The 16,766-nt window shown below is 59.9% G+C and overlaps 1 protein-coding gene across 1 annotated transcript in view; it reads left to right on the top strand.

The window, feature by feature from the left end:
* The window catches only part of SPTBN4 (spectrin beta, non-erythrocytic 4), an 82,294-nt gene extending 68,554 nt beyond the window's left edge, over positions 1-13,740 (top strand). The window contains exons 23-37 of the mRNA XM_084814487.1: positions 341-430; positions 818-1,096; positions 2,198-2,328; positions 2,401-2,605; positions 3,221-3,598; positions 3,817-4,061; positions 4,733-4,871; positions 5,126-5,210; positions 5,681-5,877; positions 6,063-6,712; positions 8,135-8,222; positions 8,766-9,049; positions 10,179-10,352; positions 10,748-10,790; positions 10,892-13,740. Of these exons, the coding sequence (XP_084670613.1) occupies positions 341-430; positions 818-1,096; positions 2,198-2,328; positions 2,401-2,605; positions 3,221-3,598; positions 3,817-4,061; positions 4,733-4,871; positions 5,126-5,210; positions 5,681-5,877; positions 6,063-6,712; positions 8,135-8,222; positions 8,766-9,049; positions 10,179-10,352; positions 10,748-10,790; positions 10,892-11,053 (3,150 nt within the window). The 3' untranslated portion in view covers positions 11,054-13,740. The remainder of the gene's footprint in view (positions 1-340; positions 431-817; positions 1,097-2,197; positions 2,329-2,400; positions 2,606-3,220; positions 3,599-3,816; positions 4,062-4,732; positions 4,872-5,125; positions 5,211-5,680; positions 5,878-6,062; positions 6,713-8,134; positions 8,223-8,765; positions 9,050-10,178; positions 10,353-10,747; positions 10,791-10,891) is intronic.
* Positions 13,741-16,766: the final 3,026 nt, after the last annotated feature.

Raw genomic sequence — 16,766 nt, 5'->3', positions numbered from 1 at the left:
CGAGACATCTGTAAGGAATAGGCCATGGGGGGTGCTGAGCTTTCAGCTTACTTGCCCCTTCCCACCCCCCCAGCCAGGATTAATGGGGAAGAAATAGATCGTGTTTCCTTTGGAAAGGCGGCAACCAAGAGAGCAGCCTGCCGGGATCTCTGGTGGGCAGTGATAATGGCGGAGGCTTCAGTCCCCCGAATGTGGTGGGGTGAGGCGGCTCTTTCCATCTGCCCCCCTGCAGCAGGCGCTGGCTCCTGTGTGGGGCTCTACATCCTCCTTCCCTACAGGTGGCCTGTTGCTCATGGTGGTGCCAAAAGGCAAGGCTTGATGCTCCCTCCCTCCCTCTCAGATCTGGGTGCAGGACCGCCTGCCGTTGGCCACACTGAAGGATCACGGGAACAACCTGCAAGCCGTCCAGCAGTTCATCAAGAAGAACCAGGTGAGGAGGGGGAGGAACAGCTCTCAGGCCGGGGGCAGACAGACCTGAGCTGTGGCAACGGTGGCAGCTCTGTCCCATCCCAGAGGCAGCCATGGCGCCATGAGAAAGTGGGGGTGCTGGTTCTTAATGCCCCCAGAGTGCGATGTTGGGCCCAGCGGCGCCTTGTGCCTTCTAGCCTGGAAACCACCCCCGCCCCAAGATGTGGCGGAGCTGGTTGTGGCCACTCCTCCGCAGGGAGAGGTGCGCACCAGGGGTGATGCTCAAGCTTACAGGCCACTCCGTTGTTCCTCCTCGCGCTCTGGAGCTGAGCCCAGGTGTGGAAAGCCGGGCCCTCAGGTGGGCACGAGCACCGACTGACCAGGACGCATCTTCCCTTCTGGCCCCCAGAACCTGTGCCGGGAGATCCAGGTGCACAAGCCCCGGACGGAGGATGTCTTGGAGCGTGCGCATGGCGTCGCCACCATCAAGAGCCCCGAGGTCGACGCAGTGCGGCTGCTCTTGGGGAAGCTGTCCGAGCTCTGGGCGCTCCTCCAGGCGGAGACGGAGCAGCGGCAGCACCTCCTGGACGCCACCTACCAGGTGGAGCAGTACTACTTCGATGTGGCCGAGGTGGAGGCCTGGCTGAGCGAGCAGGAGCTCCTCGTGATGAGCGAGGAGAAGGGCCAGGTGGGTGGCCCCGGAGCAGGGACCCCCTTTGACTTGTGTTCCACTTCCTTGCTTCATCTCTGTACTGCCTCATAGCTGAAGCTGTATTGGTGGTGGGAAGCCCCCTTTCCATGATCCTCCCCACCGCCCTTGCGGCAGCCAGGGCCACACAGCAGGGCACGCTCTGCCACGGAGGATCGGCGGAAGCGCCTGACGCCGGCCCGGGCCTTTTGCCCCGCAGAGCCCAGGACTGCCACCACGCCAGGAGTGGGGAGCCTTGTTGGTCCCCCCGCCGCCCCCCCAACCCTGGGGGCAGCGTTTGCTTCACCAGGGAGATGCCTGTGCTCCGTGCCGGCTCTGCCCAGCTGGGGAAAGGCCAGGTGGAGTGAGGCCCCCAACAGGGGCCCCGCAGGAGCGCCCCTCCCACTGCACCTCCACCAGGGAGCAGCCTGACTCTGGTGCGGGAACGCCCGGCCTGTTGGCCACCAGCTTTGCTCCTCTTTGGTGTTCCCAGTGCAGGGCGGGGAAGGCAAGGGAGGAGCGAAGGGACAGCGCCGCAGCTCGGCCCCCCTCTGAGCAGGGCTTTGGGGAGGGGCGGGCAGGATGGGCCAGCGCGGCAGGCCCCCATCCCTGCTCTACACAGACTGGCAGCGCTGCTCCCTCCAGGCTGAAGGAAGATGTTTGTAGCAGCGGCCGCCTGAAATCTCTGTTTCCCTGGAGGGGCTGCCAGGAACCGAGCCCGGGGCTCCCTGCGCCCAGTGCCCCTGCTCTGCCTCCCCACGGTGGCCCCTCCCCAGAAAGGCCAAGAGCAGGGCTCTCTCTGGACCGCCCAGCTCATGGGTGCTCCTCTGTTGTTGTGTGCTCGACATGTGCCAGGCTCAAACCCCGGCCTGAGAAACAGGTTCTGGGGCAAAGCCTGCTGTTGACCTCAGCCAGAATTGAGGCCTGGCGGGAGGGAAACTGAGCAGGCTTACTCCAGAGACTGGCAGAGGGAGGGAGGGAGGGAGGGAGGCGCTCCGCCTACGGAGTCCAGAAGATGGGGCAGGCTGGCTTGTGGGGAGGAGCCCTGGCCAGCGGAGTCTGTCCCGCCCCACCGCATTAGTCCTGTGCCTGCCCCCCCAGGATGAACAGAGCACCTTGCAGCTGCTGAAGAAACACCTGATGATGGAGCAGGCGGTGGACAACTACGCAGAGGCCGTTGCCCAGCTGTCGCGGCAGTGCCGGGCGCTGCTGGAGCTGGGGCACCCCGACAGGTAGGCGAGCGCGTTCCTCGCCCCGCCCCACCCCCCGCCCGCCACTCACTGACCTGGCCCTGTCCTTGCCAGCGAGCAGATCAGCCGGCGGCAGTCCCAGGTCGACCGGCTCTACGTGTCTCTGAAGGACCTGGCGGAGGAGCGCAAGGCCCGGCTGGAGCAGCAGTACTGGCTCTCCCAGCTCCACCACGAAGTGGACGAGCTGGAGCACTGGATCGCCGCGAAGGAGGTGGTGGCCGGCTCACCGGAGCTGGGGCAGGACTACGAGCACGTGACCGTGAGTGGGAGAGGGGCACCTGGGGCGTGAGCGCCGTGTGCCCGCAAGGGCGAGGCGCGTGCCCTTGCTGCGGCTGGGCAGCGCCCCGCTGTGCTGGCCACGTTTCTAGGGCCAAGGGTTCATGTCTCGAGAGGGAGGCTCCTGGAAACGCCATCCTGTGACTGCGGCGCTCTTGGTCCAAGCCTCAGCCCCGTGGGTCATTCAGTGGTGAGGGGAGGGCACTCTGCACATGCCCTGGGGGCACTCCTCTTATTATTTCACAAGCTGCATGGCTGGAAGTGAGCAGAAATGTCGGGGGAGATCCTGGATAGTAGTTGGCTCAGCCCCAGAAAGCTCATTTTCTGTGCCATTGCTCAGCTCTAGAGCAAGCGACGGAAGAACGAAGGGAGCGAGCATGTGCAGAATGCCTCTCCTTGCTGCTCAGTGCTGTGGGCAGCGGGCTTAGAGCTTCTAGGACAGAGAAAATCAGTCCAGCATTTCCATCCGTTAGCTGTACTGAGCAGCCCTTCCCTGTCTCTGTTCCCCTGGGGTCTGCCCTTCATGTCGCCGCATCCTGCTCCCTGCTGCCCTCTGGCCCCCTCCCTCCTTCCCTCCCTCCCTCCCTCCCTCCCTCAGCTGCTGCAGGAGAAGTTCACCGAGTTTGCCAGTGAGACGGGCAGCCTGGGCAACGAGAGGATCTCCGCTGTCAACCAGATGGTGGATGAGCTGATCGACTATGGCCACGCGGACGCCGCCACCATTGCTGAGTGGAAGGACGGGGTGAATGAGGCCTGGGCGGACCTGCTGGAACTGATGGAGACGCGGGCCCAGATGCTGGCGGCCTCCCATGAGCTGCACAAGTTCTTCAACGACTGCAAGGATGTGCTCTCCCAAATTGAGGAGAAGAAGCAGCGGCTGCCGGAGGTCACCGCCCGGGAGTCCAAGACTTCGGCTGGCACCCTGCAGAGGATGCTGACCTCCTTTGAGCATGACATCCAGGTTCTGGTGGCACAGGTGAGGGGGCCTGGGGATGCGGGCAGAACAGTCCCGGGGAGGCACTGCTTACGTGCAGCCCCTGCCCTGCCCTGAGACAGGTTTGGATGAGGGAGCCCTGGGCGACTTGGCCGCTCCCCGTCTGGGGAAGGCGAGGCCCGCCTGTGGAGGAAGCCTCTCTGCCTCTCCAGAGGCAGCTGGCGCATCCTAGCTCTCTGCTCCCCATGGGCGCCCGGCAGGTACGGCAACTGCAGGAGGCGGCGGCCCAGCTGAGGACGGTGTATGCAGGCGAGAATGCGGAGGCCATCGCCACCAAGGAGCAGGAAGTGATGTGTTCCTGGAAGGAGCTGCTGAGCTCCTGCGAAGATTGCCGGCTGCAGATCACCACCACCACGGACAAGATCCGCTTCTCCAGCATGGTGCGGGACCTCGTCTCCTGGATGGACACCATGATCTGCCAGATTGGCACCAGCGAGAAGCCCAGGTAACGTGGGAGGGAGCACAGCTTTGTTGCCGGCCCGCCCCTGCAACATCCCGCCTTTTGCCAGCTGCTCTGTCCTGCCCTGCATCTGGGCAAGTGCTGAGAACCACCCATGCGGAGCAGCCGGGCTTTCCGGGGTAGGATGGGGAGCATCCCTCTGCTGCGCAACTCACTGGGCGCCCCCTGATGAGCCACGCTCTCAGAGCCCTGGTGGTTCAAGCAAGGTCTTCTACTCAGCCTTGAGGTGCTCCACCATAAGGCCCTAGCCCGGCGGGAGAGCGCCCACCTGGCATGCAGATGGCGCCTGGGTCCCTGCTCAGCAGCTCCATTTAAAAGGACTGCAGGAATCCACCCACCCCAGATCACCAGAGCGGCTATCAGAGGAGACCACACCGGGTCACTTGAGCCCACGGTGACTCGGTGCATTGGCCTGGGCCGTGGCCGGCCTGGCTGCTCCATTCCTTGCTCCGTGGCTCTGTCCAAAGCTCCAGTTCTGTCCCAAGAAACACTGCTTTGTGCCTCTTGTGGCCAGTCCACCTTTGGAGGCCACAAGCATATCAGGGCGTATCTGGAGGGGTGTCCCCTCGGCCCGCCCTCTAAAGGGGCTGCCGCTCCCCTTGGGCGTGTGCCATATGTCCCACCCTCCCCACATGGCTCCCTGCTGTGCCCTGCAGGGACGTGTCCTCAGTGGAAGTGCTGATGAACTACCACCAGGGCCTGAAGAGTGAGATTGAGAGCCGCAACAAGAGCATTGCTGCCTGCGTGGACCTGGGCAAGACGCTGGTGCTGAACAAGAGCCCTGCCTCTGACGAGGTGAGCCCCATGGAAGCCCTGGGGCTGAGAGAGGCCACTGGGGAGAAAGCGGGAGTCCCTGCTCCCTCCTGCCACCGCTCCCTTCTTGCTTCCCCAGAGAAGTGTGGTGGTGGGCAAGTGACAGTCCTTGGAGTTGCCCGCAGAAGTGGGGACCGGGAAGTCCCTTTCTGCCCAGGACCAGGGTCAGGCATTTGCCTCCCGGCCCCAACCGCAAGCCCCTTTCCCAGCCAGGACATCTCTTGTTTCTGCTGCAGATCAAGCTTCACCTGGAGAAGCTGATGAACAAGAAGAAAGAGATGGTGGACAAATGGGACCAGCGCTGGCAGTGGCTACAGCAAAGTGAGCCCAGCTGCAGCCTGGGGCGTGGGCAGGGGCTCCCCGCGCTCCTGAATTCCCCAGTGGGAGGAAGGGGAGGCTGGCAGAGCTGGAGCGGCTGGGACCACAGCCCCTGGGGCCAATGTTTCACCTCCCCACATGTTATTCCCCACTGCAGATGTTGGGAGTGGGGTTGAGTGTTTCCACATGGAGGTGCCCCCCAGCAAAGAGACAGAAAACGGCTAGGGCTGCAAAAGGCCTGACCTTCGGGGATTACGTGGAAACCTGCCACTGGTGGTTGCTCTCCATGGAGGCTGAGCTGGGCATGGCTCTGTGGCTGCATCCCTTCGGCCCCAGCTCTCGGCCTGGCCTGGCAGTCAGGATGGCAGCGGGCTCAGTCTGGCCCTGGCTGCGACAGAAGGGGTTGCTCTGGGCGCGGCAGGGGCTCCCTCCCAGGGCCTGGGTGGACTCATGGTGGCCTCCCTTCCTGGCAGCGCTGGAGGTTCTCCAGTTTGCTCAAGAGGCCGTTGTGGCTGACGCCTGGCTCGCGGCCCAGGAGCCACTACTGAAGAGCCGAGAGCTGGGCAGCAGCGTGGACGAGGTGGAGCAGCTCATCCGGCGCCACGAGGCGTTCCGCAAAGCGGCCGCTGCTTGGGAGGAGCGCTTCAGCTCCCTGCGGCGCCTCACCACGGTATGGGCCAAACCCAGGCGGAGCACCTTGTGTGGGCGGAGGGGGGGCAGGGATCCCGGCGCTGCTTGACTGAGGCTCAGGCCTGCGGGTGCCCCGATGGGCTCCCCACACCTTGGCCGGGGGGGTCGTTCTTGCTGACGGGGGAAATGGAACTTCTCTGTGCCCTTCCCATGGCTTCCCCACAGATCGAGAAGCTGAAGGCAGAGCAGAGCAAGCAGCCGCCCACCCCGCTGCTGGGCCGCAAGGTCTTTGCTGACCCCACAGAGCTGAGCAGCAAGGCCTCCTCCCTCTCGCGCCAGCCGCTGTGTGAGAAGGACCTCTTGCGGGGCCGGGCAGAGGCCCAGCCGCTCCTCAGCGGGGTCACGCCGGAGCCCCTGGAGCGGGCTGAGGCCACAGTTGCCTATGTGCGCCAGGAGCTGAAGCCAGAGCGGCTGCAGCCCAAGGTGGACCGTCTGCAGGAGGGGCTGGTGGCTGCCGCAGGAGCCAGAGTCCAGGAGAAAGCGGGCGAGCTCAAGGCTGCTGTGGAGGAGGCTGCCCGGCCCGAGAGCCTGGGCCATGCCACTGCCGCCCCCGGGACCCTGGCGGAGCGACTGGAGGCCAAGGTGAGCCGGGCGGAGACGCGTGCGGAGAGGCAGCGGGAGCGCTACGAGCGTCGGCCGGAGTGGCCGGACACCGGCGAGCAGCCCGAGCGCCGGCGGGAGAGGCGGGAGCACCGGCCGGAGCGCCAGGAGTCCAGCGAGCTGGACACGTCCCGGCGGGAGAGACATGAGCGCCGGCCGGAGCGCCAGGAGTCCAGCGAGCCGGAGGCTCCCCGCAGTGACCCCAAGGGAGGCGGGTGAGTGCCATGAGCCCCGGCGGGCAAGGAGCAGGGGGCCATGGGCGGCTCCTGCCGGAGAAGGCCACTGTCGGCGCAGAAGGGGCCTTCACATGCCTCTCGCTTGTGCAGATCGGCCTGGCCCCCGAGCCCAGGCGCCCTCGAGGTGTCAGGCCCAGCCCCTTGGATCTCCCAGCCAGACGGGTTTCCCGCTTCTGCTGGGATTGCGCCAGGGCCACCTTGGGCTGCACTCTTACGGATTATTGCTATTATAATTGTTCGTTGCAATCTCATGATATTGGTGTAAACACCCTGAACAGCTTTAAAGGAACAGTGGTGTGGAAATGTTTTAAACATAAAATAAATCGGTCAATAAATAATAGGTGGCTGGCAGACAGGGCATCCTCTGAGCAGGATCCCAGCCGAGCAGGGAAGGATCCTCTGCCAAGCCTGATGGGGCCAGCCGGAGTCGCCCAGCAGGGAGTTGTGGGCGGGACATTGGCGAGGCAAGAGGGACTCCAAGGGCAGGGCGGGGCAGGGCGTGGGGGTGGGGGGGCTGCCAGCTGCAGACTTCTGGGAACCAAAGGTCACACAAAAATGCACAAGCGTTTGAGATCCCTTTGTCGGGCTACACGTTCCAAAAGGCAGGTTGGGGGCTGTCTGCATCGTCACAAGACCACCAGCAGCGCCCTGCTGGCTCAGACCAGGGGTCCATCCAGTGGGCGGCCAGCTGTTGACGGGAAATGTGCAAGTAGGACACGAGTGCGACCGCACCCTCCCGCCCCTGCTCCCAGCTAGTGGCGTGCACAGGCATACCGCCTCAGACACTGGAGGCAGCACAGAGCCATCAGGGCTGGGAGCCAGTGATCGCCTTCTCCGCCAGGACTCTGCCCAGCCCCCTTTTAAAGCCATGCCACGTCTTGTGCTAGCGAGTTCCACAGCTGAGCTCTGTGCTGGGGGAAGAAGGGCTCCCTTTGGCCTGTCCAGATTCTCTTGCCAATCAGCTTCATCGGATGACCCCACTGGGTTCTAGTATTGCGGGAGAAAAATGTCTCCCTATCCACTTTCTCCACACCAGGCATAATGTTGTGCCGCTTCTGCCCACCACAGTCCCAAGAACCTTCCCTAGGCAGTCACCACAGTAGCTGCTCTAATTGCACGCGTGACTGGTCGACGCAGAATCAGTCGGTGTGGCAGTACAGGGAACACGGCCTCGTCATGTCGCACGCCGGTCCCGGGGCCCTCTGGCCTGGAGCCTCACAGGCCCCGGCGCCTGGCACGCTCTGGTCCTTCCCTGCCCGGCCGTCAGGCGCCGACGTGTCTCTCATCCGGCCGCCTCCCCCGCCATGAGGCAGCCCTCCGGGGCCTCCTCTACGCGCCTCCCCTCTCCTGCGCCGGCCTTGGCGGGGCCGCTCTCCTGATGCTCTTTCTCTCGGACCACAGCAAAGCCACCCTGGCGGACATCGTGGAGCAGCTCCAGGAGAAGGAGGAGGCGGTGCCGGCACCTGCAGCAGCAGCCCCACCCACCACGGTGAGTCCCCTGCTTTCCCCCTGCATCCCCGCAACCCAGGCTGTGCTGCCCGTGGGGGCCTGGGCGGGCGTTGCAGGAGTGGGCATGGGGGGAGCTGCTGTTGACAGGGAGCCTCCCTCGGGCAGATGCTAGACCCCAGCTGCACAGGGCAGCTGCTGCTGCCTCCTGGTGCTTGGCTGGGAAACAAATTGGCGCAGTGCTCGGGAGGCTCCTCCCCATGGAAAGTGTGAAGGAGGGGCTGAGCCCAGGGATTGCCTCCCCGTTGCCACCACGCCCCGAGTGTTGTGGAAATCATGTTGGGGCTTAATTCTGCCACAGATGTTGCCAGAGTCCCAAACGCCCAGGCATGCATGGCTGGGAAAACCTTTCTCATTTGGTGGGGGTGGGGAGAGGCACTCCGCACATGCTCGGGGCATGCTCTTCGGTATTCCTTCACATGCAGCTGGGACATCCTCTCTCCCTGAGAGAGGGATGCTCCATGTTGGGGTGTCTGCCCCCTCCCTGGCGCTGGCACGTCTGTGAAACCCCCCTCTCTGACTGCAGCCGCGTGAACGGGAGTCCCCCGCTCGCTTGCCCAACGGCCTTGACATGCTGCCGGAGAAGCCCCCCCGCCCCGAGAGGCCCCGTGCCCGTGACAGACCTAAGCCCCGCCGGAGGCCCCGGCCCAAGGACCCCAGCGCACCGCCCGGGGAGACCCGTCGCTCCCGCTCCGCCCCCGCGCAGAGCAGCGCCCCGCCCCTGCCCCCGCCCACGCACACCATCCGGCAGGAGGGCTACCTTCTCCGCAAGCTCGAGCTGGAGGGGCCGAACAAGAAGGCCTCCAACAGGTGAGCAGGAGCAGCAGGTCCTCTCTGCTGCGGCCCCAGCCCGTAAGTGTCTGCAGCACTGAGAGGAGGCGGCAGCCGGACTGAGAAGGTGGGAAAAGGCTGCCCAGGACTGCCTGGGTCCACTGGGCAGGGGGCTCAGGACCGCGGGCAGCAAGCCTGGGGCTGAGCGCCACAGGGAGCCCAGCGCCTTCAGCCCCAGCCTGCTGCAACTGCCTGGAGGCTCAGGAGCGGGGGGCTCAGTCTCCAAGGGCCTTCAGCTGGCCCATGTCCTCCGGGGCAGCCACCGGCTCCTCCTGGGGGCGGGACGTGGTCCGTGGAGACTCTGCAGGGCTTTTGTGCTGTGTGGAGGAGTGGGCAGTCCATTCCCCTGAGCCTGCGGCCAAAGGCACATCCTGGGAGTCGGCGCAGGCCCTCGTGCTGGGGGTGTCCTGAGGAGGGGCCGAGAAGTGGGTGCCCTCCCTCCTCGGAGCAACTACAGTCTGAGAAGTCAGTGTCCCAGCTACAAGAGCAACTGCCCTGCTCTGACATGCTGCAGCCAGCACTTGCAACCTCTTGCTGTTTCTGTCATTCTGTAGCACCAGTTTCTTAAGCAGGTCCCTGCCCCAGGGGGCTTGTAGGCTAGAACACACATAGAAAAACTACAGAGGAATGGGGGGGGAGGCAGTAGGGGGAGGAAGAGAGGGAGAAGGGCCGTGAGTTCAGTGACACTGACATTTGCATAGTTACAGTCAAGTGTTGCGTCTCTGGGGTTGTTGCAAAGGCTTCATCGAAAAGGTGGGCTTTGAGGAGGGATTGGGAGGAAGAAGAGACCAGTGGGGCAGGTCCAGGCATCGGGCAGCAAAGCAGAAAGCATGGAGGCGCTTCAGGGAACAGGAGACCTTTGGACAGCGGCAGGTGGTGGGGCTGGACAAGCGAAGCTTACAGGGAGGGATGAGGAATGCTTGAAAAACAATCACATGTCTCACTAGTATGGTACCCACACTAAAGACTGTTGCTAGCCCCTCCAACTTCCTATTCAGGGCTTTTCCCCCCTGCCCTCGAAACCCAACAGAATCTAAATGTGGAGGTTTCCATGCAAAGGCCAAGGGAGCTGCTCTGATCCCGTGTGGGTTTCCCTTCCCCCTGACAGGTCCTGGATCAACCTCTATTGTGTCCTCAGCAAAGGGGAGCTGGGCTTCTACAAGGACGCCAAGGGCCGGGAGTCTGGGAGCACGCATGGCAGCGAGCCCCTGCTGAGCCTGCACAATGCCACGGGTGAGGTGGCCAACGACTACAAGAAGAAGAAGAACGTGCTCAAGATCAAGTGAGTGGCCAGCCTGGGCTGGGCTAGCGGGGGAGGCCACCCCTGCGCCTTCCCTCGGAAGAGGGGCCAGCCAAAGGAGCTTGACTCAGATAGCCTCGAGGCGTGGAGGAGCCATTTCCAACCTCCGTCCACCAATCCACCAGCGCGTGGCAGTCTGTAGGACAAAGCTGGGTCCCCCAGAGCCAAGTTGGAGCGGGGAGGCCTTCCTTCTTTCTTCCTTGGACTGGGACTCTGAACTTCCTCTTCCCTTGAAGTCTCTGCAAGTGGGGGTCGGGGCTACTGTCCCGAGGCCTGCAAGAGCGGGTCAAAATGTGACGGAGGAGGCCGGAGTGCCAGGAACGCCAGGCCTCTCTCTCTGTCAGGCTGAGGGAGCTTGACGGACAGTTCTCTTGCAGGACCAGCGACGGGGGCGAGTTCCTCCTGCAAGCCAAGGATGAGGTGAGCGCCACCTTCCCCCCAGGGTGAGGCTGGGGTGGCGGATTGGTGTTGGCTGTTGGCCGGCCATTGGTCCTTTGATGCCGCATGCTTCCGTCCCGCAGGAGGAGATGAAGTCCTGGCTGACGGCGCTTTCCGCCTCCATCTCAGAGCATGCCGAGATTGCCCGGTGGAGCCAGGCCCTGCTCACCACCTCCTCCACAGATGAAGGCAACCCCAAGCGGGACGCCAACCGCAGGGCCAGCACCTCAGGCAGGAAGAAATGAGGCTGCTTCCCCAGCTCGCGGCCCCGAGGCTGTGAGGAGCCTCTGCAGAGGGCTCCATGCCAGCGACTCTGTGCCCTGGACTCCGTCGGGAGCAGCCCTTGCCAGAACAGAGAGCATGTTAGTGCACAGGGAGGGCTTTGGGGAGGCACGCAGGGGCAAGGCCTGGCCAGGAACCCTGATGCCACCTGCGGGGGGGGGGGCCTGCCTGACCCCCCTGGGAAGCAGGCATCTCCGCTTGCAGCCCTCTTTTCAAAGTTGGTGCCTGCTTGAACCAGTCCAAACCATGCAGACAGTGAATGAGGCGCTGGGAGACCAGGACCGCCCCCTCCAGAGGAACGGGGAACTTCGGAGGGATCACTGCCCCTCCTTTGCCTCTGTTGCAGCTGCCAGGAGCTGGGGAGAGGATCCTAGCAAATGAGCGGGGCACTGGAACCCCAGGGGCCTTTTCTTTCCCCTGTATGGTGACCAGAAAGTAATAGGCACCCAAACCGGGTCTTTTCTTCTGGTTTAGTGCCCACTCTTGCATTTTCATCTGTGCTGCAGCAGCTGAAGCAGCAGATCCCCAGGCTCTTTCACTCCTCCAGTTCTCTGAAATGTTCCAAAGCGTGGAAACCTCCCTAGGAAGAGTCCACATCAGCAGAGCCAAGCTGGCCCTAGAGTGAGGTGATCTCGGGGAGAAGCCCGTGCGGGGGCTGCACCTGTGGTTTCTTCTGCTTGCTTTGGGGATGCCGAGAGGGCGCTCCAGGGAGCTCTGCAGGGCACCCCGCTTCTTCCTTCCCACTTCGTGTCTTCCGGTCAGCTACAGAACCTCCAGTAAACGGTGCTGTCGTGGGTGCAAAACACTCCTTGAGCAGGGTGTGCGTGTGTGTGTGTTGGAGGGGGGGGGGCCGCCTGGGCACTACTCTGGATCCTTCTATGTGTGCCCCCCCCTTGCTTGTCTGCATTGAAACTCATAGGTATTCCATTTGACAGGATGCCTTATTCAAAAGCAACGGACCACACATGCACGCCTGCTGCATGTGCTGGAAAGAAGAGGAGGGTCTGCTCTGGGGTGCTGGGGAGAGCGCCAACCCCGTCCATCCTCATTCATGCCCGGGTCTGTTTCAGCTGCTGCCACCCCCACTTTGCAGCCTCCTGGCTGTGCCCCTCTGACTTGTCTCTCCCCACAGTATGGGGAGTGCTTTGATGCCATTCTCTGTAAATCTCCTGTATGGTCCCCTCAGGGATGGACCATGAAGGGGAGGGGGGCGTATGCAAAGGGAGAGCCCTTTCTCTGCAGCCTCCAGAGCATCAGGCAGCACCAGGGTTTGGACGGTGGCGGCTACTCCCTCTCTGCCCCTTCCAGGCTGGGACCCGGCAGTTTCCTGGCTTCCGAGGTGCCTGTGAGCCAGGTTGGAGCCGTGCCTGGACGTGGAAACACGAGGCCACTCAGCGGCACCAGGCAGCGGAGAGTCTGCAGGCACCGCTTGCCGCTATTGTCAACAAGCCATACGCCCCTCGCCGCTTCTGCTGCTGGGGAGGGGCCCGCTGGTCATGGCACAGAGATGTATTTTTATGCAATAAAATGGCAGGAGACCACCTGATGATGGTGAGGGGGCATCAAAGGAGCAAAGGAGGGGCCTGCACTTGGACAGGGCAGAGCCCCCAGGCCACAGCATGCCTCAAAGAAGCAGCCCTGCCCTGTCTGGAAGAGCACAGCCTCTGCTGTGTCAGCAGAGAGAGCATGCCTCGGACATCCCGCATCAGGGGTCAGCCAGAGGGTTTGTATCCGTTCGGGGATGGGAGGTTTCTACAGGTTGCTCTCATGCAGACCCTGATCCCAAGGAATTCTTGCTTTTAAAGCGGGATGTGCGTGCTCAGAGCTGTGCTTGGTACTCAGAAGACCCCTGGTTTCATTTCCCATACCTGGTTTTCCAGCTTTTTCTATTCATTGCAGAGAGGAAATGGGAAGACATCAGTTCCCAAATCCAGAAACCAGAAAAATGAGTCTTCCAGCCATAGCAAATTTTTGTCAGTTCAGAGTGTCCCTTCCCTTATATAGCAAGAGGACTCCTTCAGAGCTCACTTCTGCTAGGAATCCTCCTCCTTTAAGCAAACGGATACATTTTCTTACTACAGCTTCATCATCATTGGGTTAGAGTTATGATGGGTGAGGATTATGTCCATGCGCTCTGTGTGGTGAAGCCACAGCTGCAGCACCGCAGACATGACTAAGCTTGGAGATGCTTAAAAAATCTAAGAACCTGCTCTTTGGTGATGAGTGTAGGACATCCAGACTGTGCTTGTGGCGCAGCTGACATTTCCCCAAACTGCTTTGAGCCCCAGGGTTTGGTACTGAGTTGCTCTCCACCCCCACATCTAGCTGCTGGTGTGATCAGCCAGGGGCCAATGCATTCGCTGAGTCTTGCGGGAGCTCCGATTAGCCATTGCTCTTGCAAACAGACCCACCCAGGGCCGCTTCTCACAGCAGTGTAACGTGTTCAGTGTGGGGTTCAGCCAGATCCAGCCTCCCTTGAGCCAGGTGTAGTTGCCATGGCACTCCTCCTGGAGCTGTGCAGTCTCATCCATTAATGTTCACCCCCACCCCCGCCTTCCCTGATTGTTCAGAAGCCTGTAAAATACTGTAATTGCTTTAAATACGTTTTTCTTTTTGTCCTGTATAGAAAAAGAACCACAAACATTTCAGCATTTTGGGTTGCGTTCTTTGTTTGGCTGTAAATCTTTCTGAAGATTTGTGTTTTTCCAAACAGACCAGTTTGTAAAGATTTTAGATGTTGGTTGCATGAGATGAAGAGATTGGTTCCTCCTGCTTGCATGCTTCTTGGCGTGGCTCCCCCGCTTCCACAAACTCCTCAAGAGCCACGGCCTCAAGGTAACCCCCTCCCACACACACACACCAGGATGTTCTGCCAATGTGTTTGCAGGTGACATTGGCTGAAACATGGACTTGCGTCCAACATCCCATTGCACCAAAGTGGTTTGGTTTCTTTCCTGTCCCAGCACAGATCCCAGGGGCTTCTTGGCCTCAGCCAATGGGAAAAGCATGAGCTGTGCCACCTTACTGTCCAGTGAAGGGGAACGGAGTGATCCTAGACCTGGTTGCAACCAAATGTGTCTTGTTGCTGCCATGTCTTTGCCAGGCGTGTACATCTGAGGCGCCCTTTCCTTTCCGGGCAGGGCGATGGTGTCAAGAGGCCAGGAGTCAGACCCAACCCTCTGTGATTACTCTTCTCGCTAATTGCCACTTCGGAGCTCTTTTCCAGAGCATGCTCTGGAGGTTCCCCCTCCCCCTTGGCATGTTTGTGCCTCATACTGGCCAAGGGCACCCAGCAAACCCAGGCCCCTGGGGCTTCAGCTGCTCCCTCGGCCCACCCCCCAGCTCCTCTGGTGTTCCGCCTACAGGCTATTTACCAGCAGCAAGTGCCAGGGCAGCGTACAGCCGAGACCACTGGCCTGGGACCAGAAAGACCCAGCTTTAAATCTTGGCTGACCTCTGGCACCCAGTGGGTGACTCTGGGTAAGTTGTTACCTCACCCTACCTAGCAGGGTCATGGCAAAAATAGCATGGGGGAGTGGGGAGAGGGTGCGTGTGGCCAAAAGCTGCCTGGTCTGGGAGGTCATGGGTGGGAGAGAAATCTTGTAAAGAAGCTGAGGAGAGGGAAGCACTGGACAGAGGGCCTTTGGAGCCCCCACCTCTGCTGCCAAGACACGCCATGGAGCAGGATGGATCATGCACTTTGGCCAACAGGGCTTCATGGCCCTTCTGTGGAGGAAATACTGAAAATACGAGGAACCCCTTGAAGACCCTGGCTGCTGGATCAGAGTGTGGAAACAGTGGAAAGCCCAGGGCAGGAAGACTCCCCCCCCCCCCCGCAAGCAGCATTCAAAGAGACGCCACCTCTGAACATGCACAGTCATGACTGACAGCTGAGCCCTGTGATTCCTTCATGAATCCCTCTCTCCCCATTAAGGAAATGGCCAGGGCAGGTTAGGCTGAACAGTCAGAAATTTATTAGAGCACAACGCAGTTGTGGGAGAAGCAGATGAAACTGTCTCTCAAGAAAACAATAACCAGGATGCATTTATATAGACTGAAAGCTGGAGAGCACAGAAAACACACTACGCATGCTCAGAAACCAGGACTCAGCAACACCTATCAGCACAGCAGCCTTCTTATCTTTAGGGAAGAGTTACTTCAGTGAATAGGAATGTCTTGCTTATGATGAGCAAGCTACAATTATCTTCTCATGGTCACACAAAGTCTCAATCCCATCAGGAACTTCGCCTCAACCAAATTATTCAAGAGGCCCGGTCAGGCCCACCTTCACAAGCCCCCCTTTGAGCCTATCAGGCTCACCATCTATACTTGTATTGTTATCCGTTGTTTTCTCTTTTTTAAAAATCTTTTTTTTACATTTTTCTTTGCATTCGTCTGACCATCTGGCGCAGTTCAGCTTACGTATAGTTTTAGTAAGGAATTTGATACAACGTTTAATCAAAGCAATGATCACATGGAACAAAACAATCCAAAAATTATGCTTATTACATTGCATCTCTTGCTAGGTGGCTGTTCCTGATAGATCTAGGTAATAGGGTTAAATCATTTTAGTCTGATTTAGTGGGATTTGGATCATTCGTACGCCTCTATGGGCATGGACTGGCACATGGCTGCAGATTTAGCAGTTGGATACAGTTAAGTCTATTCGAATCATGTTCACTACTTTCAGGCCACAAAAGATGCTAAGCAGCAGCAGGATGCAGGTGGGCCGCATCACGAGAATGCGCCTCTGGTGGATGCTGAGACAACTCTTTATTCACTACAGGAGCTGGGCTCACTGCTAGGCATATGCTCACCTCGCCAGCAAGTGCTTGGGTCGCTACAGGTTTCTTAGAAGTGGCTATTTTGTAATCCCAAGGAGGCCAAAGTGCCAAAAGCCTAAGAAGATCTCACACGATGGCAGGAGAATGGGCAACAAGCCAGTCCCATGAGGGCAGCCAGAGATGTTCTTCTCTTTCGGGTCCAAAATGACTCAAAGGGCTGATGAACTTGTGTTAGGGCACATCCGGTGTTGTCTGGTTCTGGGGTGCGTCTTCTCCAGGGGCAACACTTCCTTGCAGTGGGATGTGGGGATCCAGGTCGGCTGCTTTTGCAGCTTCACGGTGGCGTGGGTGGTCAACGGCACCCAATGGGGTCTTTTCCAGTGAGGCTCAAGGAAAGACTTCTGATGGACTTTGATGCAGACTCAATCTCTAGGCTACAGGTTGTGACACTGTATCGTAGGAACGTCTGGAAGCTTCTTTAACCTGTGAATGGAAAGCCTTCACACACTTCATTAACGCTTGGCAATAGTTCAACACAATCTCATCCTTTAAATGCAAGTTAGTAAGATGTTCTTTAACGGGTGCTGAAGATGGGAGTCTCATGGGCTTCTTTATAAGGATCTCATGGGCACTGATCACAGTTTGTCGGTGTGAAGTGGCACGTATGTTTATCAGGGCCAAAGGTAGAGCATCTGGCCATTTAAGTTCAGTTTCAACACAGAATTTGGCTAATTTGTTCTTTAAGACTCCATTCTTTTTTTTCTTCTACCAGCCCTGCTGGCTGGGTAGGGGCACTGGAAATGCTGTTGAATTTGCAGAGTACACATAACTACAAATACATATTTAAAAGAATAACATTTCTTTATCTGAATGAAATCTATTTGTATATTAA

Source organism: Heloderma suspectum, chromosome 10 (genome assembly GCF_057233095.1).
Source record: "Heloderma suspectum isolate Gila_16-S chromosome 10, 16-S_ref, whole genome shotgun sequence".
Lineage (NCBI taxonomy): Eukaryota > Metazoa > Chordata > Lepidosauria > Squamata > Helodermatidae > Heloderma > Heloderma suspectum.
The sequence above is the reverse complement of the archived record's forward strand: the minus strand, read 5'-3'. Positions and strand labels throughout refer to the sequence as shown.